The 21,709-nt window shown below is 36.2% G+C and overlaps 1 protein-coding gene across 6 annotated transcripts in view; it reads right to left on the reverse strand.

The window, feature by feature from the left end:
• The window catches only part of LOC150079308 (glucocorticoid-induced transcript 1 protein-like), a 397,411-nt gene that overhangs the window by 14,615 nt on the left and 361,087 nt on the right, over nt 1-21,709 (reverse strand). For all 6 annotated transcript variants that reach the window (XM_090384152.1, XM_090384151.1, XM_090384153.1 and 3 more), the window contains 2 exons: nt 19,283-19,615; nt 2,742-2,801 (listed from right to left, as the gene is read on the reverse strand). In XM_090384152.1, coding sequence (XP_090240278.1) covers nt 2,742-2,801; nt 19,283-19,615 — 393 coding nt within the window. The remainder of the gene's footprint in view (nt 1-2,741; nt 2,802-19,282; nt 19,616-21,709) is intronic.

Genomic DNA, 21,709 nt, shown 5'->3' on the forward strand with positions numbered 1-21,709 from the left:
ATGTTTTTTTAAAAAAAAAAGTGTAAAACATTCAAAAATACTCATTCTAACTATGGGGTAACTTTCATTCTCATTCTCCCAGTCATGAAAATGCCTGTACCTGCAGGCAGGTTGACCTATGGTGCTAAGAGCTAGGTAAGAAATAAAGGAATAGGTCAAACATTAGAATCTTCAATATGGGACTTTTAATAATTGGAAAAATAAATGGAAGCAATAGCAAAACCATATTACAAATGAGGAAATAAGAAAAAACCTTGGAGTAACAAATATCCAATAAAAGGTAAGCAAAGCAAACTTAAGACAGTATAGAAACAGAAAGGATAAGTAAATGACAATTAATTGCTAAACAGATATTTGAAGGAAAAATGAATGGTAATAGACCCTGAGCAGACTGAGAGGAAGGTGGCTTGATGGTGTCAAATAAACATTAAAATCAAGAGGAAGTACCCTGGAAAGGATTAAAGAAAAAGTAAATAAGTAAATTTCCATTTATACTCTGGACAGCAAGGGCAAAAGACTTTATAACTTTACTGTAATTGTTTATCATTATGGCTAATTTATCATCACAACAGCTAACAAAAGGCCATGAACTTTTGTGGCGGAAATACACTCAACGACAGAATGTGTACAACAGTATCTAGATATGTTATCCCAATGGCCCATTCGGAAGGATAGTGAATGAAAGTCTAATGGTCCAGAAGGATTGATCTATACTATCATGATGACCAGTACACCTACTGGGTATAACAGATCACCAAATACGGAGGATGCGGAAAGGTCAGGGAATGACCACCGCATATTCCCGGAGCAATATGGCCTTAGTTGCTAATGCTCCTTAAAAAAAAACAAAAAAAAACCCCAAAATATAACAGATCTGGATGTTAACTGCAGGATTTTTTGCCACTCATTATTACAATCAATCATTAGTATCAGTAGTAGTAGTGTTGGTGACTTTTTGAGATCAAGTAAATGACAAAATTCCCACAGCATAAAGCTTAATTTTGTCGAAACCTTTGTTCATAAAATGAAATGGTTATCACTTAACACTGTGCTGCCACTTTATTAGGTACACCTACCTAGTAGCATGTTGAGCCTCCTTTAGCCTTCAAAACAGCCTGAATTCATCTAGGCATGGATTGAACAAGATGCTGAAAATGTTGTGCAGGAATGGAGTACCATGCACACATGAGTGTCACGCAGTTCCTTGAGATTCGACTGAGGTGTACAGCCCTTCCCAGCTCATCCCAAACATGTTCAATAGGATTGCGATCCGAGGACTGAGTGGCCACTGCAGCAAAGAAAAGTCATTGTCATGACATGATGTGGAACCATTCCACAGTGATTCAGGCTTTGTGCACCGACACATTATCCTGCTGAAAGTAACCATCTGACTGATGGTTAACTGTCATCTGACTGATGGTCATAAACTGTCAACATAAACGGATACACTTGGTCAGCAACGATGTGGCATTCACACGTGAATCTATGGATATTGATGGACCCAACGTGTGCCAAGAAAACATTCCCACACCATAACACTGTCCCCACCACCTTGCATAGTAGTTGTCAGACATGACAGGTTCATGGATTCATGTTGTTTTAGCCAAATTCTGAGCCTTTCATCAACATGATGCACTAGGAACTTCGACTCGTCAGACCAAGCAATTGTTTTCCAATCCTCGATAGTCCAGTGCTGGTGTTGCTGTGCCCACAGGAGGTGTGCTCTCTTGTTCTTCATTGTAACAAAGGTATGTGATGTGGCCGTCGGCTGTTGTAGCCCATTCGTGACAAAGTGCAACTAGTGGTCCATTGCAATATTTTGTTCTGCACGCCAAGGTTGTATTCTGACGTGATGTGCGACATTGTGGCCCATCTGTTTGCTTGCACAATTCTAGCCATCCTCCTCTGACCTCTCTCATCAACAAGCGATTTTCTTCCACAGGAGTACCATTGAGAGGATGTTTTCTGTTCGTTGCACCATTCTCGATACACTCTTGAAACTGCGGTGCATGAAAAGTTCAAGAGAACTACCATTTCAGAAATGCTTTGTCCAGCAAGTCTTGCACCTACTACCAGGCCACGTTCTAAGTCCGTTAGATCACTCCTTTTCCCAATTCTTGCTACGGTTTGTACGCTTAACTGATACTAGAAAGGTTGCTCTACTACATTTATATCCACAACTGCGGTCATGTGACTTGCAACATTGTGGGACGAGCCATTTGTGTGCACAACAGGGGTGTGTACCTAATAAAGTGGCTTTTTTTTTTTTTTTTGGTAGTTGTTGGCACATAGGCTTCTGTGGCCATAATGCACCTCCCAATGTTTTTGCAGTACTTTGATCCAAGCCCGAGGCGGGAATCGAACCGGCGACCTTTGGGTTGCCAGGCAGGCACTTTGCCCACCCGGCTAGCCCGGTCGACCCTAATAAAGTAGCAGCACAGTGTATTAACATATGTTGCAGAGTAATGTTTAATATCAGCTAGTATGCTTACTTGATAAGTAAGCAACTCCATATATCTTCACAAATATAAAATCTGGTAATTTTGAATATTTTACCCCATAATTCTGAAAAAAGATACAGTTAAACTTTGCTCGACTTCTAAATAATACCTTGGGTACTCTCTCTCAACCAAGCAGGTATACACCTGTCCCCATAATTTCTGCTATCATAAAAATATACACCTAATCTCATATTTCTTTCACAATAAAGTTCTTAATTATGAACATTTTAAACTACATACTCTGGTGGCATCACACTCCTCTGTTCCTGAAATTTCACGCAAGACTAGCCTTTCAATTTCCTACAAAACATAAATAATATAAAAAAATCACATCTTCGCTCAGAATTATATTATGTACACTAAATAATAAAAAAATTTTAGAATTAAACTATAAAAAAAAGTGCAAACACCATTACATTACACAGATGCAAAGGACACTTATAGTATACGTTATTATATTTGCACAACACATGCTTTCTCCCTTTCTTCTGATGACAATAGTTCTAATATACATTTATGCAATATCATATACAACTTGATAAAGTATAAACCAATATGACAACCAATTCATACTGGTCTATAGTATTGAAAAAAAAAGAATAGAATCTTTCACATTGGTGATTTTCACTAGATATTGCTCAATGAAAACAAATTCAGTCCTCTGAATTAGTTATAAGGGAAATTTGTAAGTTATTGTTTAAAGTTAATGTGACAAAATCTTCTGGAATCAATACTGGATATCAAAATATAAAGTGGCCATATTATAAAGCTTGAAGGGATGGATAGCCTCTAGCAGCATAAAATTAGTCAAGATTGGATTTTTTCGTTTTTGTAACATTTTGTGTTGACCAGTGTAATTAACAACACAAATTTCACACATAACAGTTGCAATATGTTATTACTGCATTAGATATACAATAGACTTTCAGAATTATGGCACCTTCAGGGATTCAAGGTGCCGTTATTTTGATTTTTCTGTTATCTAAAAAGTTTTATTTTTAATATATTTAATGCAGAAATAATGAGGCTAAATAACAGAGATTAAGAACACAATATTTTTAACTGTATATAAAAAAAAAAAACATGTTGATGATCCAATGTTATATTCTGCCATTAATACACTCCTACTTATGCCCCGTTCTATTTTCTTTATTATGTCAAGTTTAGTCTAGGGAGTAGCAGAGCGATATCATCACCATCCTCCCCACACTGGACGAAAAAGGCGCGGGTTCGAATCTTGTCGATGACACAAGCAACTTTTATGGGCTTTTTTCACTCTGTGGCTGAGTTAGTTGGTTTCACGCATAGATAGCAATGTTTTTACCTCAGAAACTGGGGTTTTTTCGTCCATCAAAACAGGCAAATCGACCCGAGAACACACGCAATTTACAGACACAAATACACATGGGTATATGAATTAACTTTACAGGTGACCCTAATGTAATAGTTTGATTTATATCAAGTTTATCACTAAGCTTTTTAATGTTGTTCTTTTCTTCTGTGTATGAGGTTTCTTAACTTTAGGAGCAATAGTGAGGAGTTTGTAATTTAAAATAAATGTAAAGCAGCGGCATAATTAGTAATAGTAGTAGAGAATTCACTTTCAAAATGGCGAACATAGACATATACAGTAATCACGTGACTTACTATTTTCTTTTTCCGGCATTGCAAGACATCTGCGCTGTGTGTAAACATCCAATCTCAATGTGCCATTAACCCGAATGTTTCGTTATTTGGGATGCCGTTATTTCAACAGTTTACTGTATATGTAAAGTGTAGTATTTTTAATTGTACCAAATTTGAATGAAAATCATTAGAAGCAGCAAAGAAAAGGGCTGAAGCTAGTGGGAGTGATGCAGCTCTGAGGGGGGGGGCAGTTGTCCTCCAAATCACAGCCTTATGAAAAGTATGGCTTGTTTGAGACATGATATTGCTAAGGAGGATGCTTTTGTGTGCGCTCAATGTAAGGAGTGTGAGGATATTAGGCACCAACTCAGCATTGTTATGGATTTTTACAAGAGATTGAAGAAGGAATTATTGGTTTAATGGTGCTTGTGCAAAAAATTTGTCCAACATTAAAAGATAATCTGTTTGTGGGGCAAGTCAAATAAATCAAGATGCAACTGAGCACTGTATTTCAAAACTAACGAATTTGACTGAATTATATGAACTAATATGGATGAAACCGCTCTATTTTTTATCATGCTTTGCCCACAAAATCATTGGTTTTAAAAGAGGTCTCAAAGGCACAGTTTTGAAAAAGCAAAATAAAAAAATAATAAAAATTGTTGCATACAAATGCTCTAGGCAAAAAAGAAAAACCACTGATTATAAACAATATACAATAGGCCATGTTGCTCCAAAAAAAAATAAACGTGTTCAAACTCAGGTTTCAGTGGCACGCAAATAAAAACGCTTGGATGAGTAGCACAATTTTCACTCAGTGGCTAGATATATTTAATGAGATTAAGTCAGGGGAAAAAAGGAAATTGTCACTTTTCTCAGATAATGCACCATGCTATCCACAAAAATGTCATATCGTCAACTGTACAGTTGGCATTTATAATGGCTAATATTTCGAGTGCCCTACAACCTTTTGGCCAAAGTATCATTCAGATATTTAAACTATGTTATAGGAAAGAGATTTTGACATTAATGACAAAAAACGGAATCTGTGGAAAATTTAGAACTGATAAAGCAAATTAATCTCTCTGATGGTGAATATATTAAAGAGATGTAGCAAGCAGTTTTAAAAGGTACTATCAAAAAATATATTAAAAATTATAGCATAAATATGAGAAATATAGAAAATGAGGTATAAGAAATATCAACTCTTGAAAAGGAATCAGTGTGCGGCTAGCAGAAGTGGCAGATTTATCCCCTTGTATAAGCAATGGTCAAGCCACCCCTTGAGTAATGTATACAGTTCCAGAGGCCTCATTTTAGGAAGGATGTAGAGCTGCTGGAACGAGTACAGAGAAGGGCAACAAGATTAGTGAATGGAAGGGTTGCTCTTACGAAAAAAGGGTTAAGTTTTTCAAATTACAGCATCTGGAGACTAGGCACCTGCAAGGTGATCTGACTGAAGCGCATAAGGCCTTGAATGGTTTGAGCATGCTCAATGCTTATGTGGCCTGATGTAGCCGAGTGGTCAGGAGCGAGAGTGCATAGCACGCGTTCCTTGAGTGGACCGGGGTTCAAGCCCGTGACTACTAAATACGATAAATATTTGTATTGGCAATTTATTATAAACTCTACTGACTTGGTTGTCGTGCCGGAGTATAAACAGAAAATTTATTTTTCCTCTTGCCCAGATTAATTGCCTGAGGGTAAAAAATTCAAATTGAGGAAAGACAGTTGTAGAATAGATGTGCAGAAGTTTGCCTTTAGCCAGCGAGTGGTTGATTGCCGGAACCAACTTCCATCTGTCTTTGTAGAAGTTGACAGCTTAAATAAATTCAAGACAGAACTAAACAAACATTTGGAGCGAATGGATGGGGTTTTTTTTTTTTTTTTTTGGCTGATCATAAGCTTGCTTTCTTGCATCATTTAACCCCAGGGGCTCACATCTGGTGAGTATGGGCTTGGTACACCCAGGGGTCCTGAGCTGGATATCATTATTCTTCTCTTTCTTGGCGATTCCTTTCTACTTCTCTCTCTCTCTCTCTCTCTCTCTCTCTCAAGGTAACTCGGGATTTTTTTTTTTTTTTTAGCTGGTGCAACATAAGCCTTAGGCTTCCTTGCACCATATGGCTTATAATAATAATCATGTACCTCCCAAAGTTTTTGCATTTTGCACGTGGCGCCTCCGTAGTCAGGTGGATAGGAGCAGCAGTGCACAGCACATGCTTCTTGATTAAACTGGGATTCGAGCCTGTGACCACCAAATACGGAGGATGTGGAAAGGTCAGAGAATGACCACAGCATATCCCTGGAGCAATATGGCCTCAGTTGCTAATGCTCCTAAAAACCAAATAACAATAACAGCATTTTACACTGATCCAAGCCTGAGGCGGGATGCAAACCCACGACCTTTGGGTTGCCAGGCAGGCACTTTACCCACCTGGCCTAGCCCGGTCAGCCAATAATCATGTGCCTCTGCTAATGCTACCACTCTCTGTAATTCTAGTTCGAAGCAGATTTCCTCCTGAGTGACCTCAAGTAGGTCCCACTCAGAGATGATTCCTCTCAATGAGCAAAGTGTTCTGTGTGGTGTCATCATTATTAGTATTCCTCCAATCGATGTTGATTGGAGTAGCTGCTCTGAGTTTCTGTCGCTTTTTGTTTCAATTAATAGGTCCCCAGAATGAAGCCGCTTAACTGATTTAGGGGAACCTGCTAATCCCTCTAAAGCCTTCTGTATAAAGAAGGGCAACATTTTCCCAATAGGTCACTCAGTTTGTGAATGAATAATCAAGGATCTTGGAGCGTGACCTGACAGTTCTTCGGTACATGGCATCTTTGCTATATTGGCTTTGTCTATTTCATTTGATATTTCAGTTAGGGACCTGGCTGGGGCCCCAGAGGAAATAAGTTTATCAGGATTTGTAGCATTTTTTTTTTTTTCTAATTGTTCAGTGGCCAGCTTCCCACCCACCACAGAGCCCAAAGGGATTTGTTTTCTGCTCAAATTGCAGCAAACAATTAATGTTTCAGCCGCGGCCTTCTCCATGGAGGAGGCTGCGGCCGAACGCAGTATTAGAAGTGATAATGTTACTAGTAACTTTATATGCAATTTGAGCAGCAAACAATTAACTAAGGAACAAGAGGGAGTGTTAAACTTAGGTACGAAGTTTGCGGCGATCCCTCCTAATCCGCCAATTGCGGAAGTGGCTATGGGCATCGAAAGAGCTGTGAGTAAATTACCTGTGGTCGTGGCCAATGAAATCCATACAAGAACCTCAGCCATTTTGAGTCAGGCTAGGGCAGCTCCCTCCAACCTCAGCATGCAACAGGATGCCAATTACCTGGGTTCTACGGCCTTCCAAAGATTCATAAGGTGGGGGGTTCTGCTTAGGCCCATTGTGTCATTTATAGGCAGTCCTACAAATGCTTTGTCCAGGTTCCTAGCCAGACTGATTTCTCCTATTGTTGGACGTTCCAATTTTACCATCAGGGATAGTGGAGACCGTGCAATTCATGAGGGATCAGGCTATAGAAGAGGGTGAGGCCATGGTATCATTCGATGTGATATCCTTGTTCACGTGCATTCCTATTGACTATGGGGTGCAATGTGCATGCATAGTATTGGAGAAGGATGACACCCTAAGCAATAGGACTCTTAAGTGTGGAGGACATTTGTAGTGGGGTGTAGCTATGTCTCTCAAGCACCACCATGGTGTTTCGAAACACAATGTACAAGCAGGTTCATGGCGCAGCAATGGGTTCCCCCTATTAGTGCTATCATAGCAAATTTAGCTATGGAGGAGCTCGAAGCCAGAATTTTTGATGGGTCGGTTCTCCCCATGCGCGCATGGAAATGATTCGTCGACGATATGTTTACAATTATTCAGAGGGGGAGAGAGGATGAGGTGCTTAGTTTCCTTAATAGCTTCTCCCCGTTTATTCAGTTTACCTCGGAGTTGGAAGTAGAGGATACCCTCCCTTTCCTTGATGTGTTGGTACATAGGGAAGGCCCTAGGCTGAAAACCAGTGTATATAGGAAACCCATGTGCCGGGGCCAATATACACATTACAATACAGCACAAAACAAACCAACCATCATAAGAATTGTGTTATAAGGGCATTGTTGGATAGGGCTGGGTCCCATTGCAGCATCCCCGAGAATAGAAAAGAAGAAATTAAACGTGTCACAGCGGATCTCAGAACATGCGGCTACCCTCCCCCCCCAGAAGATCATAGATAAATATATCCGAGGAGCAGAGCACAGATGAAGAGAACCGTTTACACCAGCTGCCACCGCATACATTCCCTACTATCCGGGCCTAACTGAGCATATAGCTCGGGTATTGCGCGATTGCCAGACATGCTGTGTGCAGCTTCCAGGGCGGAGGTTGCACACAGTTGTGTCACAGGTCAAGGACCCCATACCAAGGGAATTTACAAGTGGGGTCGTGTATGAGATCAGGTGCCTGGATTGTGGGGAATGTTATGTTGGTGAAGTGAAACGTCGGTTCAAAGATCATCTTGGGGAGCATATGAACGCGATAAAGACTGCGGATTATGGCAAGTTTGCTGTGGCAGAACATTTTTGGGAAGAGCACCATCAAATCCCCCCAGACGAAGCTATTATCGTTGACAGGGCACATAGATTTTGGGACCGCAAATGGCTCAAGAGCTTGGGATTTGTTCCTCTGAGAGCAATACCATTAATAGAGACAGGGGAATCCACATTCATCCCCTCTTCGGTGGTTCTTGGACGGGATGAGCGGTTCTGCCTGGCACACTCCCGAGCCATTTCCAGTTCCAGTGCACATGAGGAAAATACTGCCCATGCTCCTGTAGAACCGTGAGCCTGATGATATTTAAGGATGTGCCGTACGATAAACCTCACTGTTGAAAAAGGAGGTGGATGCCTCTGAAAGCTACAGTGTTTTAGCACTTTTATCATCCTTTAGATATGACCTGTGTTTTATCTACATTGTTTTATTGTAAATAATTCTTTGCAGTTTAAAATTTCATATTTTATTGTACAGAATGATAAAAAGTTTAACTTTTTATCAGTTTTATCTGGTGTAATTTTATCATTCTATTTATTTCATTTATCTACATCATTATTTTAATGTAACATAACACTATTTATATTTTTAATAACAGTTGGTGTATGATTGTGCAGTTATTATGAATATGAATATTCCCAACCCCAGAGGCCTATTTGAAGATCTGTGGGTGTTGGATTCCAGTGATGCTAATCTGGAGGACCAGCATCACTGGGAGGTCACCTCACCACAGGTGCCCACGTTGATGAACCGTTTGTACATTTTTATAAGTTGCTGCTACTGACCACAGTTAGTGTTCTGTATAATTATAACGCAGTACTGTAAAATCACTTGTGTTGTTTATAACACGAAGTAGTACCATTCTTGGTGCGAAGGAGAAGTTCCACAGTCTAATCCAAGATGTAACCCAGCTATATTGCACTGTTTTCCATGGAAAATGATTTTTGAGATATTGGGTTTTGTTTATGCCACAATTTTTAGGAATACATTAGTTGCATAACTCAAGATATATGTCAGGGATACATGTTACTTTTTTCTATTGTTTTTTTTTTTTTTTTTTTTTTTTTACCCTCGCATTTGATCACTAGGCTATGGTGGCGATTATTATGCAGCTGCATTGTTCATTATTTCTTATTTATGCACTATACTGTAAACTGGATTCCCTGTAAACATGTCTATCTGGAAGTGTAGGACTGTTATAAAAAATTAATAACTAATTTTATTAAGCACTGGTGCATTTGCCATTTAAAAAGTTTAACCCATTTCATCCACTGAAGACCAACATAGTAAAACTAGGGGGGAGGGGGGGAGGATAGAATGCTTATATAAAAATGCATGCATAAAATTGGTAAAAAAAAATTTGGTAAAATTTCACTTATAACATGGTTGTTTATTTTTATTTTTATTTTTTTTTGGTAGTCGTTGGCACATCTGCTTCTGTGGCCATAATGCACTTCCCAAGGTTTTTGCAGTATTTTAATCCAAGCCAGAGACGGGATTCGAACCCACGACCTTTGGATTGCCAGGCAGGCACTTTACCCACCCGGCTAGCCCGGTCGGCCATGGTTGTTAAAGCTGTCCTCTAACACCCGAGTTATATCAAGGTTGCACTGTACACATACACCACAAAAATATTTCTTACAGGGTTCACCATAAACTCTAAACTTTAATTTTTATAAAGTGGAGTGCCACCAGCACCACACAAGCCCAACTGAATTACAAAATAGAAGCTGCATAAACTGCAGCCATTATCAACCCACTGCAGGATGGAAGCCTCCTCAACAATTCATGCTGAGGGAAATGGACCATAATCTGCCATGCTGGTCCAGTGCAGGTTGGTAGATCGACCGTATTTAGCAGTCAGGGGCTTGAACCCCGGTCTACTCAAAGAGCGCGTGCTACTGCACTCCCACTCCTGACCACTCAGCTACAGGGGTGCTTACTGCTGGCTAAGAGACCTCAATTGCCAATTCATTCACCACTCTGGATGAATAGAGTTTTCTAAACTCTGTTTCACCAAAAGTGTGCTGATATGTGGTTATTGACAGACAAAGCAATACTAATAGTCATTTTTATATTGCAGCAAGATGAACCTAAAATAAAACTTCAAGACTTATGTTCCACAGCAGTATTACTCTCTTGTAATGGTTTCCAATCCATTTAAAATGAAACCTGCTTGAATTTGTCAGACAGGTTTCCTTATATGTTTCTTTAATTAACCCAGCAGTGGTGGTGGGTCATTTGACACTCGCCCCTGAAAAATAACATTACTGCATTAATTTTTCTACCTTCCTAAATATAGTCAAACTTTTAATCAACAGTTTCTGAAGTGATGTTTCTATGGTTTTTATATAGAAATTGTGCACAAGAACCTGTCAGGTAATCTGCCACTATCTTTGCAACTGTTTGTTTTTTTCTTGCAGTGGCATGGTGCTGGACAAGTGCAAATGCTGTGCTTGTTTGTAGTTTGAGATTATTTATTTTTCTTCTCTCATCAGTTCAATAAATATCCACAGTCTTACTGTAGTTCTCTGTTGAAAGATTTATTGTTTAGATATAGTAAAGACTAGAACATGAAACTCTATACCTCTCAAGACAGATGCTACTTTGAGGGAAGCAATATATGTAGTTTCAAATTTCATGCACTATGAAGGGCACCAAATTTGAAACAAATTTCGAAATAAACCTGGAAACAGAAATAACTAATAGTATCAAATATATATGTGAAATTTAAAATTTTTTTTTTAATAATATTTATGTGCATAATAAGCTGAAATATATGCACAAGCACATGTTTGAAATTTCATGCACTTAATGGTCTTTTAACTGGAAAATGGAAGTGACTAAGAGACTATTTCCATTTCTGCTTTAATATTAAAAAAAATATATATATTTTTAATTTTCTGTAGAATTTTTTTTTTAATAAAAGGTATAAAACACAATCATTTTTAAAATTTTAATTTTTATTAAAACTTAAAAAGTTGCAGACAATAAGTATTCCAATTCGTTAAGAAAAGATCAAATATGGGAGTTTTTCATGTGGAATTCAAAAAAAACCAAAAAAAAGACATTTGCCAAAAATTAAAAAGTTGGGCACCTGTCAGGTAACCTGCTGCCATTTTTACTACAACTATGAGGTGCTACCAACACAGAGTTAAAAGATAATAATTAATACATTTTAAATTAAAAACATTTTTCAAAATCTATTTAAAAAAAAGAATAAAGCAATTTGAATGTCATGCAACTATTTGAGCTTAGACTTTTGGAAAGAATTTATAGGAACATGAGATAGCCAACTTTTTCCACTTGTAGACTTAATTATGAAGAAATGCATTTATACAATTTTAGCCTCTCAGTTTAAACTCCAATATTTAAGGACCATACAGGGAATGAATCAGTCAGCACTCTCTTGGAACTACCTAAATACTAGGGTGACTTGGAGAAGGATGATGTCTTACAAAAAGATTAGCATTCTGTTGGTCCTTCCTAATCAGTTTTATTTTTAAACTTTAATTACTGCCTTGCAGCTGTCCGACATTAAATGTATCAGATTTTTGAAGTAATCATTGTCTAATTTATGGTACCAAGCACGAATAATGGTTCCTTGTAATGTTATCTTACTTGACAGCTTCTTTGCAAAACTTTTCTCATAAAATTTTCCCACAACATGCCATCATTTTTCTAGGATGTTTAAATCTGAATAATCTCCTAGCAATGATAACCACTGAATGAGTGTCACAAGAAATTCTTCACCTTCAAAGATTTCAATACGTTCACCTTTGTTACATCCTGATGGTTCTACTGATTATATCCATGGTATTAATCCTCAACAAAAGATAGAGTTGACTTATTAGCACCTTACTCTTCCTCTAACTCTTGCACTGATGACTTTGATAAATTGCCTCCTACCATACCAAACACATTCCACTGAAATCTTCACTTGGACTGCCAACAGGACACTGGAAGGATTAAATAATCCTGATGCCACAAAGTCTCCACCAGTCCCGATGGCACTTCTCCACTGGCTCTTGACCCTCCATTGTTTGTGTGGTATCTCACAGACTCCACTTTTTCTAATATTCTTATTCCTTTAATTTTTGGAACAAAATCAAATCCTCCCATATACCTTTTCCCACCACTATTCTGACACATTATTTTTCGTTTTTATTTACTAGAGTTATGACGGAGAGTACAAACACTGCTCATCAAGCTATCATACTTAGTTCCCAGAAACCACCCTGAAGATCAAGTGCAGTAAAAATTACAGGTAATATAACTGCACCAACAATATATTAATAATTTAGTTTTTACCCAGCAAGTATAATTTTCTAAAAATTATCCTTGTTCCCCCTCCTTTGAGAATTTTCCCCTCTGAAGGGGTGAGAGAGTATCACATAATGAGTGAAAAAACACACAGCTCCAAGAAAAGAAAAGTGGGATAAATTATAAAAATCATAATTAATAAAAACATCTTTTTCAAGTTAAACCAAAAAAGCTTTAAATTTTTAATTTAAAAAAAAAAAAAAATTCAGTTTGTCAACTACTACACAATTGCTTGTTTTCCTTCAAGAGGTGCAACCAGTCAAAAGTAAAATTATGTGTACATCAGAGCTTATCTCTGATTTGTTTCACCTTTTAAAACTCTTAGTGTGTGTTTTTTTTTTTTTTTATCTGCTTGGAATATTTGCTCAAAATATAACCAATTCCTTGGTGACAGAGTTACAAACTGCATGTTTCTAATTATCAATACATTGTACTTACCTCACTACTCTTTCTAAAGTAATGAATAAATCCATCAACTATAAACTTTTATGGCATCATGAACCATTCCATTTGGTTAACAACTGTCAATAGGGACTCCATCAGGCTTAATCCAGTAGTGATATCTAGGCTTCTAGCATCCACAACTGCACAGTGCAGGTAATGGTAGCTAGCTCTTTCTTCTAACTTCTCAATGCTTATGTTCTCCAAGAGTCTCTTCTTTCTCACACTCCTTTCCTTCTGTATATTAATACACTTCCACTAACTAAAAATCCTGCCCATAGTTTTGCTGATGATATTACATTATATTCTAGTTTGAGCCACCATTCTCTGCACAAACATCAATGACCACTTCCATAAATCCTAATCCCCATGTAATTTTCCAGTGGAAAGGAAATAAACTTAGTTAACTTCTATCCTTCTAAAATTCAGTCCTGTCTTATTTCTCATTTTAAAAAAATAATAAATAAATAAATAAATAAATAATGGCTCTACTGCTCACATGTCCACCCTCAACAGCACTTGGATTCTATAAAAAATAATATCCTTATTGGGGATAACCCCGACTTCTGTTTTGTGTCACAAATATATCACAAATATTGCTTCCCCTACATCAAAGAAACCCAGGTTTCCTCTTTCACTCTTCAAGAATAGTAGCTATTTAGAAGAAAATTTTCTTCTAAACAGTTATATTATGGAATACTGTTCCCATTTGGGATGGGACTATGAAAAAGAGGGTAGTTCATGTTAATTAATGATCCATCTCTTACAACTCTAACATTCTGTCTTACAGACATTAGTTTCTGCTGCATGCTTTTATAGATATTCTCATGGATGCTGTTCTTTGGAATTGGTATCTGTAATTCCACTGCTCTCTCCCAAACCAGTCTAAACACATGCTGCAACCAGTCAACATCTATTCAATATCCAACTCCAAACTCACATAACTAAATTATCCTCTTCCCAATTTATCCCTTCTACTTCTATTCTTTGGAACAACCTTCCTTCACATATATTTTCAAAAAATTGAAAACTACAGAAATCGAAGTCTAATGTCAACAAGTGTCTTCCATCTTAAACTTCAACCTATGCACAATACTTAGTACTATAGGTTCTAATACTTTTTTGTTTGAGATCATCATATATATTAAAAAAAAAAAAAAGGATGCTTCTGAATTAGCAATCAGGTTGCACTAAAAAGCCATGTTCATAAGAGAATGAGAATGCAGAGCAAAAATCACCACTGGACAAGTATACAAACAGCCTAGGCGCCTCCGTAACCAGGTGGGCAGGAGCAGCAGTGCGTAGCACACGCTTCTTGATTAGACCGGGGTTCGAGCCAGTGACCACCGAATACAGAGAATGCAGAAAGGTCAGAGAATGACCACTGCATATCCCCGGAGCAATATGGCCTTAGTTGCTAATGCTCCTAAAAACAAAAAAAGACAGCCTCAAAAGTCTGATGAACCCAAAGGTACTATTATCTAAACACTTCACATCCACATCAATTTATGGTTCATGAAGCAATTTGTAAAGATTATTGTTGTTTGAGGGCTATTGGCACAAGAGCAGCTTAGGCTATAATGTGCCTAGTCTAGGTTAAATTTGTGAAGGCTTTAAACAAGTACAGTAATTGCTTCAAAGTACCTTGCAGTCAATTTCCAAGTTTATCTAATGTGAAACTCAAAGAAGGCATTTTCACACCACAGATAAAGTTAGATCTGATGAGCAAGGAACAATAATCATAAAGGAAAATAAAGCACAGACAGGTTTCAAAAATATTGTTCACAACTTCTCAGAGAACAAAAAAAAAAAAAAAAAATTCAAAAATATGACTGCAGGCCACAGCCCTAATTTTCTACTGAATTCCATAATTAAACATAAAATAATCTATAAATAAATAAAATACGATACATTCTTTATTAAACTGCAGTCTTGTATAGTCTAATAAGTTATTAATTATTTTTACATTTTACTTTTGCCTGTAAACAAACTTCTGGGAGCCTGGCAGACTGTTATATTAAAAAGAAAAAGGAAAAAAAAAGGCCTCCAGTACATAAGACTGCAATTTAAGTGATAAAATTAAATAATTTTAATTCATTTAAAATTGTAGATGAAAAATTCAGAAAAAAATATTTGTACTGACCAAATTGTAGTGAACATTTTGGGGGTTGCAAAATTTTTTTTTTTTTTTTAACCAAAATTTCAGTAGATGTTGCAACTCACAAATTATTTTCAAGATGTCAGTCAATCTTGATAATGTTTTTGGCTTAACTTTCATTTGAGAAAATAGTTGTTCACAGTTATAGGTACTAACAAACATTGAAGCATGCGTCTTAGCAAATTCTACAATTTTTTGTAAGTCTTCTACTAGGAGATTTGCATAAAATTGTAATAAAGAATATTTGTTATTTGGTTTTTTTTTTTTTTAGGAGCATTAGCAACTAAGGCCATATTGCTCCGGGGATATGCGGTGGTCATTCCCTGACCTTTCCGCATCCTCCGTATTTTGTGGTCATGGGCTCGAAACCTGGTCTAATCAAGAAGCGTGTGCTACGCACTGCTGCTTCTGCCCACCTGGCTACGGAGGTGCCAAATAATAAAGAACAATCATTAAATGTTTGTCTCAGAAGTTCACTGCTCTTAAGTTCGATTAATTCCATCTAAAGATCCTTTCTCACCAGCTCAACGTGAACATTAAATGGATTTTAAAAAAGATTTAAATACACTTGTTTCATTCTGAAGTCGTTAAATCCTGAACTAAATTCTTTGTCACTGACCATTAGCTCATCAGCATAAAAAACATATTCAAACATCTTGTGCTTGGCAATATAGGGAAATGGTAAGTGTCACCACTCCTAAGTTGTCTTTCCCAAATCTGAATTTTACTTGGAAAGGCTTTGATATGAGCATATAGTTCATGAATTAACTACTTTTCCCATTGCAATTTCAAATATAGATTATTTAAATGGGATGTAATGTCAGCAAGAAATGAAAGATCACGATTCCAGTCACAGCCCTTAAGTTCTCGGACAATTCTGCCTTTCATTTCCATAAAGGTACAAATTTTGTAGCATTTTCCTTTACTCAACCAACAAACCTCACAGTAGTATACACGGCTTCCATATTTAGTCTCAAGCTCTTCAAGAAATTGTTTAAAATGGAGATGGTTGAGTGCTCATGATTTTATAAAATTTATGCTTGAAACAACTATATGCATAAAATTTTCAAATGTAACTGACCTTGCACATAAATTCTCCTGGTGAATTATGCAGAGAAATGTGGTAAATTCTTTCTCTGCTAAGATGAGAGAAGGTAATTCGAATTTTATTCTGGAATCTAAGCTGACCTTCTGCCCAACCATCACAGGTGCCTCGTCCATTGTCCCACTTATGAGCGTATCAAAAGAGAGAGGTTAAACTTTTTCACTGCTGCCTTTACTTCTTCAGCGATATCATTTCCTATAACAGTATCTTTCAGTGTTTGAAAGCAAAATATTTCTCCTGCAACACCAAAAGAATTATCAACTCCACGTATGAAAACTGCAAGTTGGGCTAAATCTGATACATCAATATTTTCATCAATAACCAGCAAAAATGAATGAAATTCTGGTGATTGTTTTGCTAAGCTATCCTCTAAATCAGCTGCAATTTCTTCAACATGTCCCCGTAATAGTTCTGTGAGACAAGCTGATGTTCTCAAAATCTTTCACTTTTCTGAACATAAAATTTCAGCAACAGCCAGAAGCATTCTTTCACAAATTCATCATCTGTGTAGTTTTGGGAATGTTTGGCAACTTTTCCATTAACAATATAGCTAGCATGCACAATTTTATCGGAAACTTTTTGTCTATCAAAAATAAGTGGATCCAGCTTTCAAATGTGTTTCATTAGATTTTCTAATTGGGGCTTTCTAATCTCTCCTTGAAATGTATCATATGCAGAATGCTTGGTAGTGCAATTGTGCTTAATATTATATTATTTACATGTGGAGATAGATTCTGAACATATCAGGCACAAGGGTTTGTTTTTCACCTCAACAAAAATAAGTACTGATGTGTCCACCTTTTCCGAAATGTCCCCATTTCATCTGTTAGCTTCCTTTTTTTGAATGATGCCATTATGGGGGATTATTAAAAAAGAAATTAAGTAACTTAAGTATTGCAGCACTGAAATAACAATCACCACAAAAGAAAGAAAATGACCAGCTGACAGCACAACAGCAGTCCTTGTTGCCACGTCTGTTGCAGATTTTCCAAGTGTGACTAGCATATAAATACTAAATTTTTTAAAATTTATTACCAAATAATATATATATGTATATATACTCAGTGTAAATACAGTAAGCTTTCAAAGTAGCTTTTCGTGGTTGAAAACTTTAACAGATTTTGCAAAAAAAAAACCCCATTGAGACGAACCAACTGTTTTTTCCCACCATGTGTACCATAAACTGATAACTGACTGATGCAATTCAATGCTGCAGTGATAAAAAGAGAGATGTCTTACTTAAATTAAATTTTAAAAATTGAATTAATGCATTAGAAATAATCTGAAGTTTTAAAAATTAAAAAAAATTTTTTTTAGAAAATATACAGAAAATCATTCATGGCATATAAACAGAAAAATTGGATTTCAATAAAGAACTATTTTCTGATTTCTAGCATCCCTATATGTAATATAATTTGAAATCTGAAACCTCATTTTTTTACTTCAAGGTATTTCTAAATATTAATTTAGAGTAGGCCTAATTAATGAGAAATCAATCTCAAGGAAGAATTAATTAAATTCATTAACTGCAATTGTTGGTAGTACCACACATATTTCCAAGTCTAATATTAAAATTTATGCATAATAAGATCCTCCAGTCTTTCAAATGGCTTAAACCTTAACTTATTTCCAATGGACACATGGACTTATTGTAAATTTCTTATGATGTAAATAGGATCGTGATAATTTCGGGCCACAGAAGAAGTCACAGTGGGCTGCATGCAGCCCACTGTGACTTCTTTTGTGGTTTTTAGGAGCATTAGCAACTAAGGCCATATTGCTCCGGGGATGTGCGGTGGTCATTCTCTGACCTTTCCACATCCTCCGTATTTGGTGGTCACGGGCTCGAACTCCGGTCTAAATCAAGAAGCGTGTGCTACGCACTGCTGCTCCTGCCCACCTGGCTATGGAGGCACCAAAACAGAATGTAAGTTTCAATAAAACTATAGAAACTATGAAAGACTAGGCAAGAGCATGAACAGCATAAAATGGAGCAACACATTATATGCATTTTGAATAGACAAACAAAACTGGTTTACTTAAATTTCATTAGATAAAAAATAAATATTTGAATTACATTTTACAACAACACCTTTAAGAGGACTATAAAGCACAATCCTCTTAAAGAAATTAAATGTGTTTTAAAATTCTCAACACTTACAACCAATTGCTTCTGGTCTAATTATTTATGCATATTCTGCAGAGATTAAATAATTATTAATAATTATTAAAAATTACTCAAGTAATTTAAATAGAGTATGCTTTTAAATTAATTTACAGTAGCTTGTACAATACAAACTACATCAAATTCAGCTGCTCCTTCATACTTAAGGGGGTGAGGGATTTTTTTTGTGCTGAAGTTGATATAACCTTAAAAAACCAATAATTTTTATGTTTATTTTGTGAAATGAAATACAGATAAATGGGGGAAAAACAGTGAAACCCTCCTTTCCTGCACACACACACACACAAACACATGCATACACAACTCCCATTAATATCCTTGACTATTACATAATTTTAAGATAAATCTATTTCATTTACATTAGGTAAATAATACACATGCTATAAGAACCTGATTTAGGCCTTCAACACTGCTCCTCATGCCGGGAACTGGAGGCTTTGGAATGTGTGGAATTGGAATAGGGGCAGCTCGTGAACAAGTAGTTGTAGTGACAGCCACTGTTACAGGGGCTATATGAGTAGGCACACTATATGACAACTGGTGGGGGGAGGTGGCAGGGGGTGTGGCAATGGTGGACGGCAGGATGGGAGAGGTTGTGCCCCCACTAGCAGTGGATGATATGGCAGAATGGTCCCCATGAATAGGACTATGCCGTTGGAAAGAGCTGGGAATGCCAGCTCCTCTATTATTCTGATTGGTCCTTTGTAAGCGTTGGCGAATAAACTACAATAAAAATTTACATCACTTAGTAATCCACAAGGTAATCATAATCAAAAATAAGACAAATATAACATAACATCTTGTAAAAGGGGAAAAGATTAAGAGAAAATTTTATCAAAAACATACAATTAAAAAATACATAAATGATTATGAATATTGTTAAAATATGTGTTCAATGCACCACTCCAAGATTTTAAATTTCCAACATTTTAAGTTGTCTGCAAAGTGCACAAACAATTTGTAGAGAATTTAAAATTAACTAATTATTATATTAATTAGTTAATTTTAAAATCAATATTAAACAGACAAATCCTAAAACCACACAAAAGGAAGTACAATTAGAAAATGCTATTAGTAAGAGTTAAAATTAAACTCAGTAAGTAATAAAATATGTTTATATATATATATATCTATATACCAGTTCATATATGACCTAAATGTAAGGGAGGAATAAAGCTTGAAATCAAAAATGCATGGGATTTTTGCATGATGTACGTTCAATCTTTCAGTAGCACATTTCCATACATTGACTTCAAGTAGAAATCATCCATTATTTTTTTTTTAATGAAAACGGCAAACATGGAAACATGAAAGGTATATTAGAAGCTGTAGTGCTAGCATTGTGCATGCACTGAGGGTCAAAAGAGAGAACATATTTGTTGACATTAAACTTAAATTTCTTAAGATTGTAATTTACAAGAAATATATGTGAAGGAAGACTGAACCAAAGAACAGAAGTAGAGCAATAAACGAACAATACTTGCAGAACAGATTCCATGCTTTATTATGATTTTTTTTTTTTAGCATCACCCAGCATGCATCATTCCACCAGATATTGACACATTTGTGAGGATAAACTGATGTTTGGAGTACAGCACAGATTGCAGCTGTTATTATCTGTTATAATGTAATCAGTAACACTATCAATAGGCTGGATTTTGATGACTTGATCATCAAATGAAATTGCAGTGGTGTACATGTTCCAAATGCCTTGGAAAATTTCCATTTTATGCAGCTGATTACATGTAAGTTTCTATCAGTTTGCAATTTGCAAATAATCAGGTAATGATCACTGTTCAGTCGGTTGTTTAAAACTACCCACTGAATGACTGGAAACAGTTTTGGGGAACATTATAATATTAATCTGTTCCAGAGACACCATCATATCATGAAAATATCATAATGTGAACCCAATAACGCTTTTTTTTGCTAATTAGCTCCAAGACCTCGGAAGTTGAAATTTTCACTATATAACTATGTTATTTATCTTTCTGAAAGGCGATTTTTATAATGGAAATTGCACATACTGATTAAAGCAAAACACAAAAAATAACTTCAACTAAAGGATACAAAAACAAAACACGGTCAACACGTTTACAAAGGATGCTACTGGCTGAGAGGAAGGACCATGTGGTCTGGTTGGAGACAATCATAAGCCCATCATAAAGTGAAATAAGTAGGTGCCTCTTAACATGGTCACTGGTTAGTAGAATCAGCTGTTTTATAGAATCAAATTTCAGAAAACCAATTCAAAATGCACTAAACTTTCACTGTTATCATATGTTCAGTTATAAGAATCAATTTTGAATGCCTTTGTGATATTTTTCTAAAGCACCTTTCTGGAGGTCACTACCATAAAACAATAAAAACAATTTGCAGTTTCCAGTTTATTGAGCTTTTCTGTTAGTGCAGTCTATTATAAATGGGTAGTAAACTTGATTTTATTGCATTTTCGATAATGCCGATAGCTGTAATTCTGTGAGACTTTATATTATTACGGTGAAATGCGTTTCCCCTTCCATGGAATCTTCAATCATATAAAAAACATAAATAAATTTTCAGAATCTTCTCTTCATTCCTATTTTTCAATTTTCATAAACTTGTTACTCTGTATCTCACTTGCATGTATCGTGTTAGTTGCAATTTTATGCATGCCGTGTTCTTCATTATTGATTGCTTATCTTTTTTACTGTTTTAAATTTTATAACCTCTATCCCAATAAAAAATATCAGTGAACAGAAATATCAATTAGTTAGCATATACATAATAGAGTATTAATTAAGATAATGTAAGCGTAATTTTATTTTTATTTTGTTA

This window comes from Mastigoproctus giganteus, chromosome 10 (genome assembly GCF_048544385.1).
Source record: "Mastigoproctus giganteus isolate SK-2022 chromosome 10, ASM4854438v1, whole genome shotgun sequence".
NCBI lineage: Eukaryota > Metazoa > Arthropoda > Arachnida > Uropygi > Thelyphonidae > Mastigoproctus > Mastigoproctus giganteus.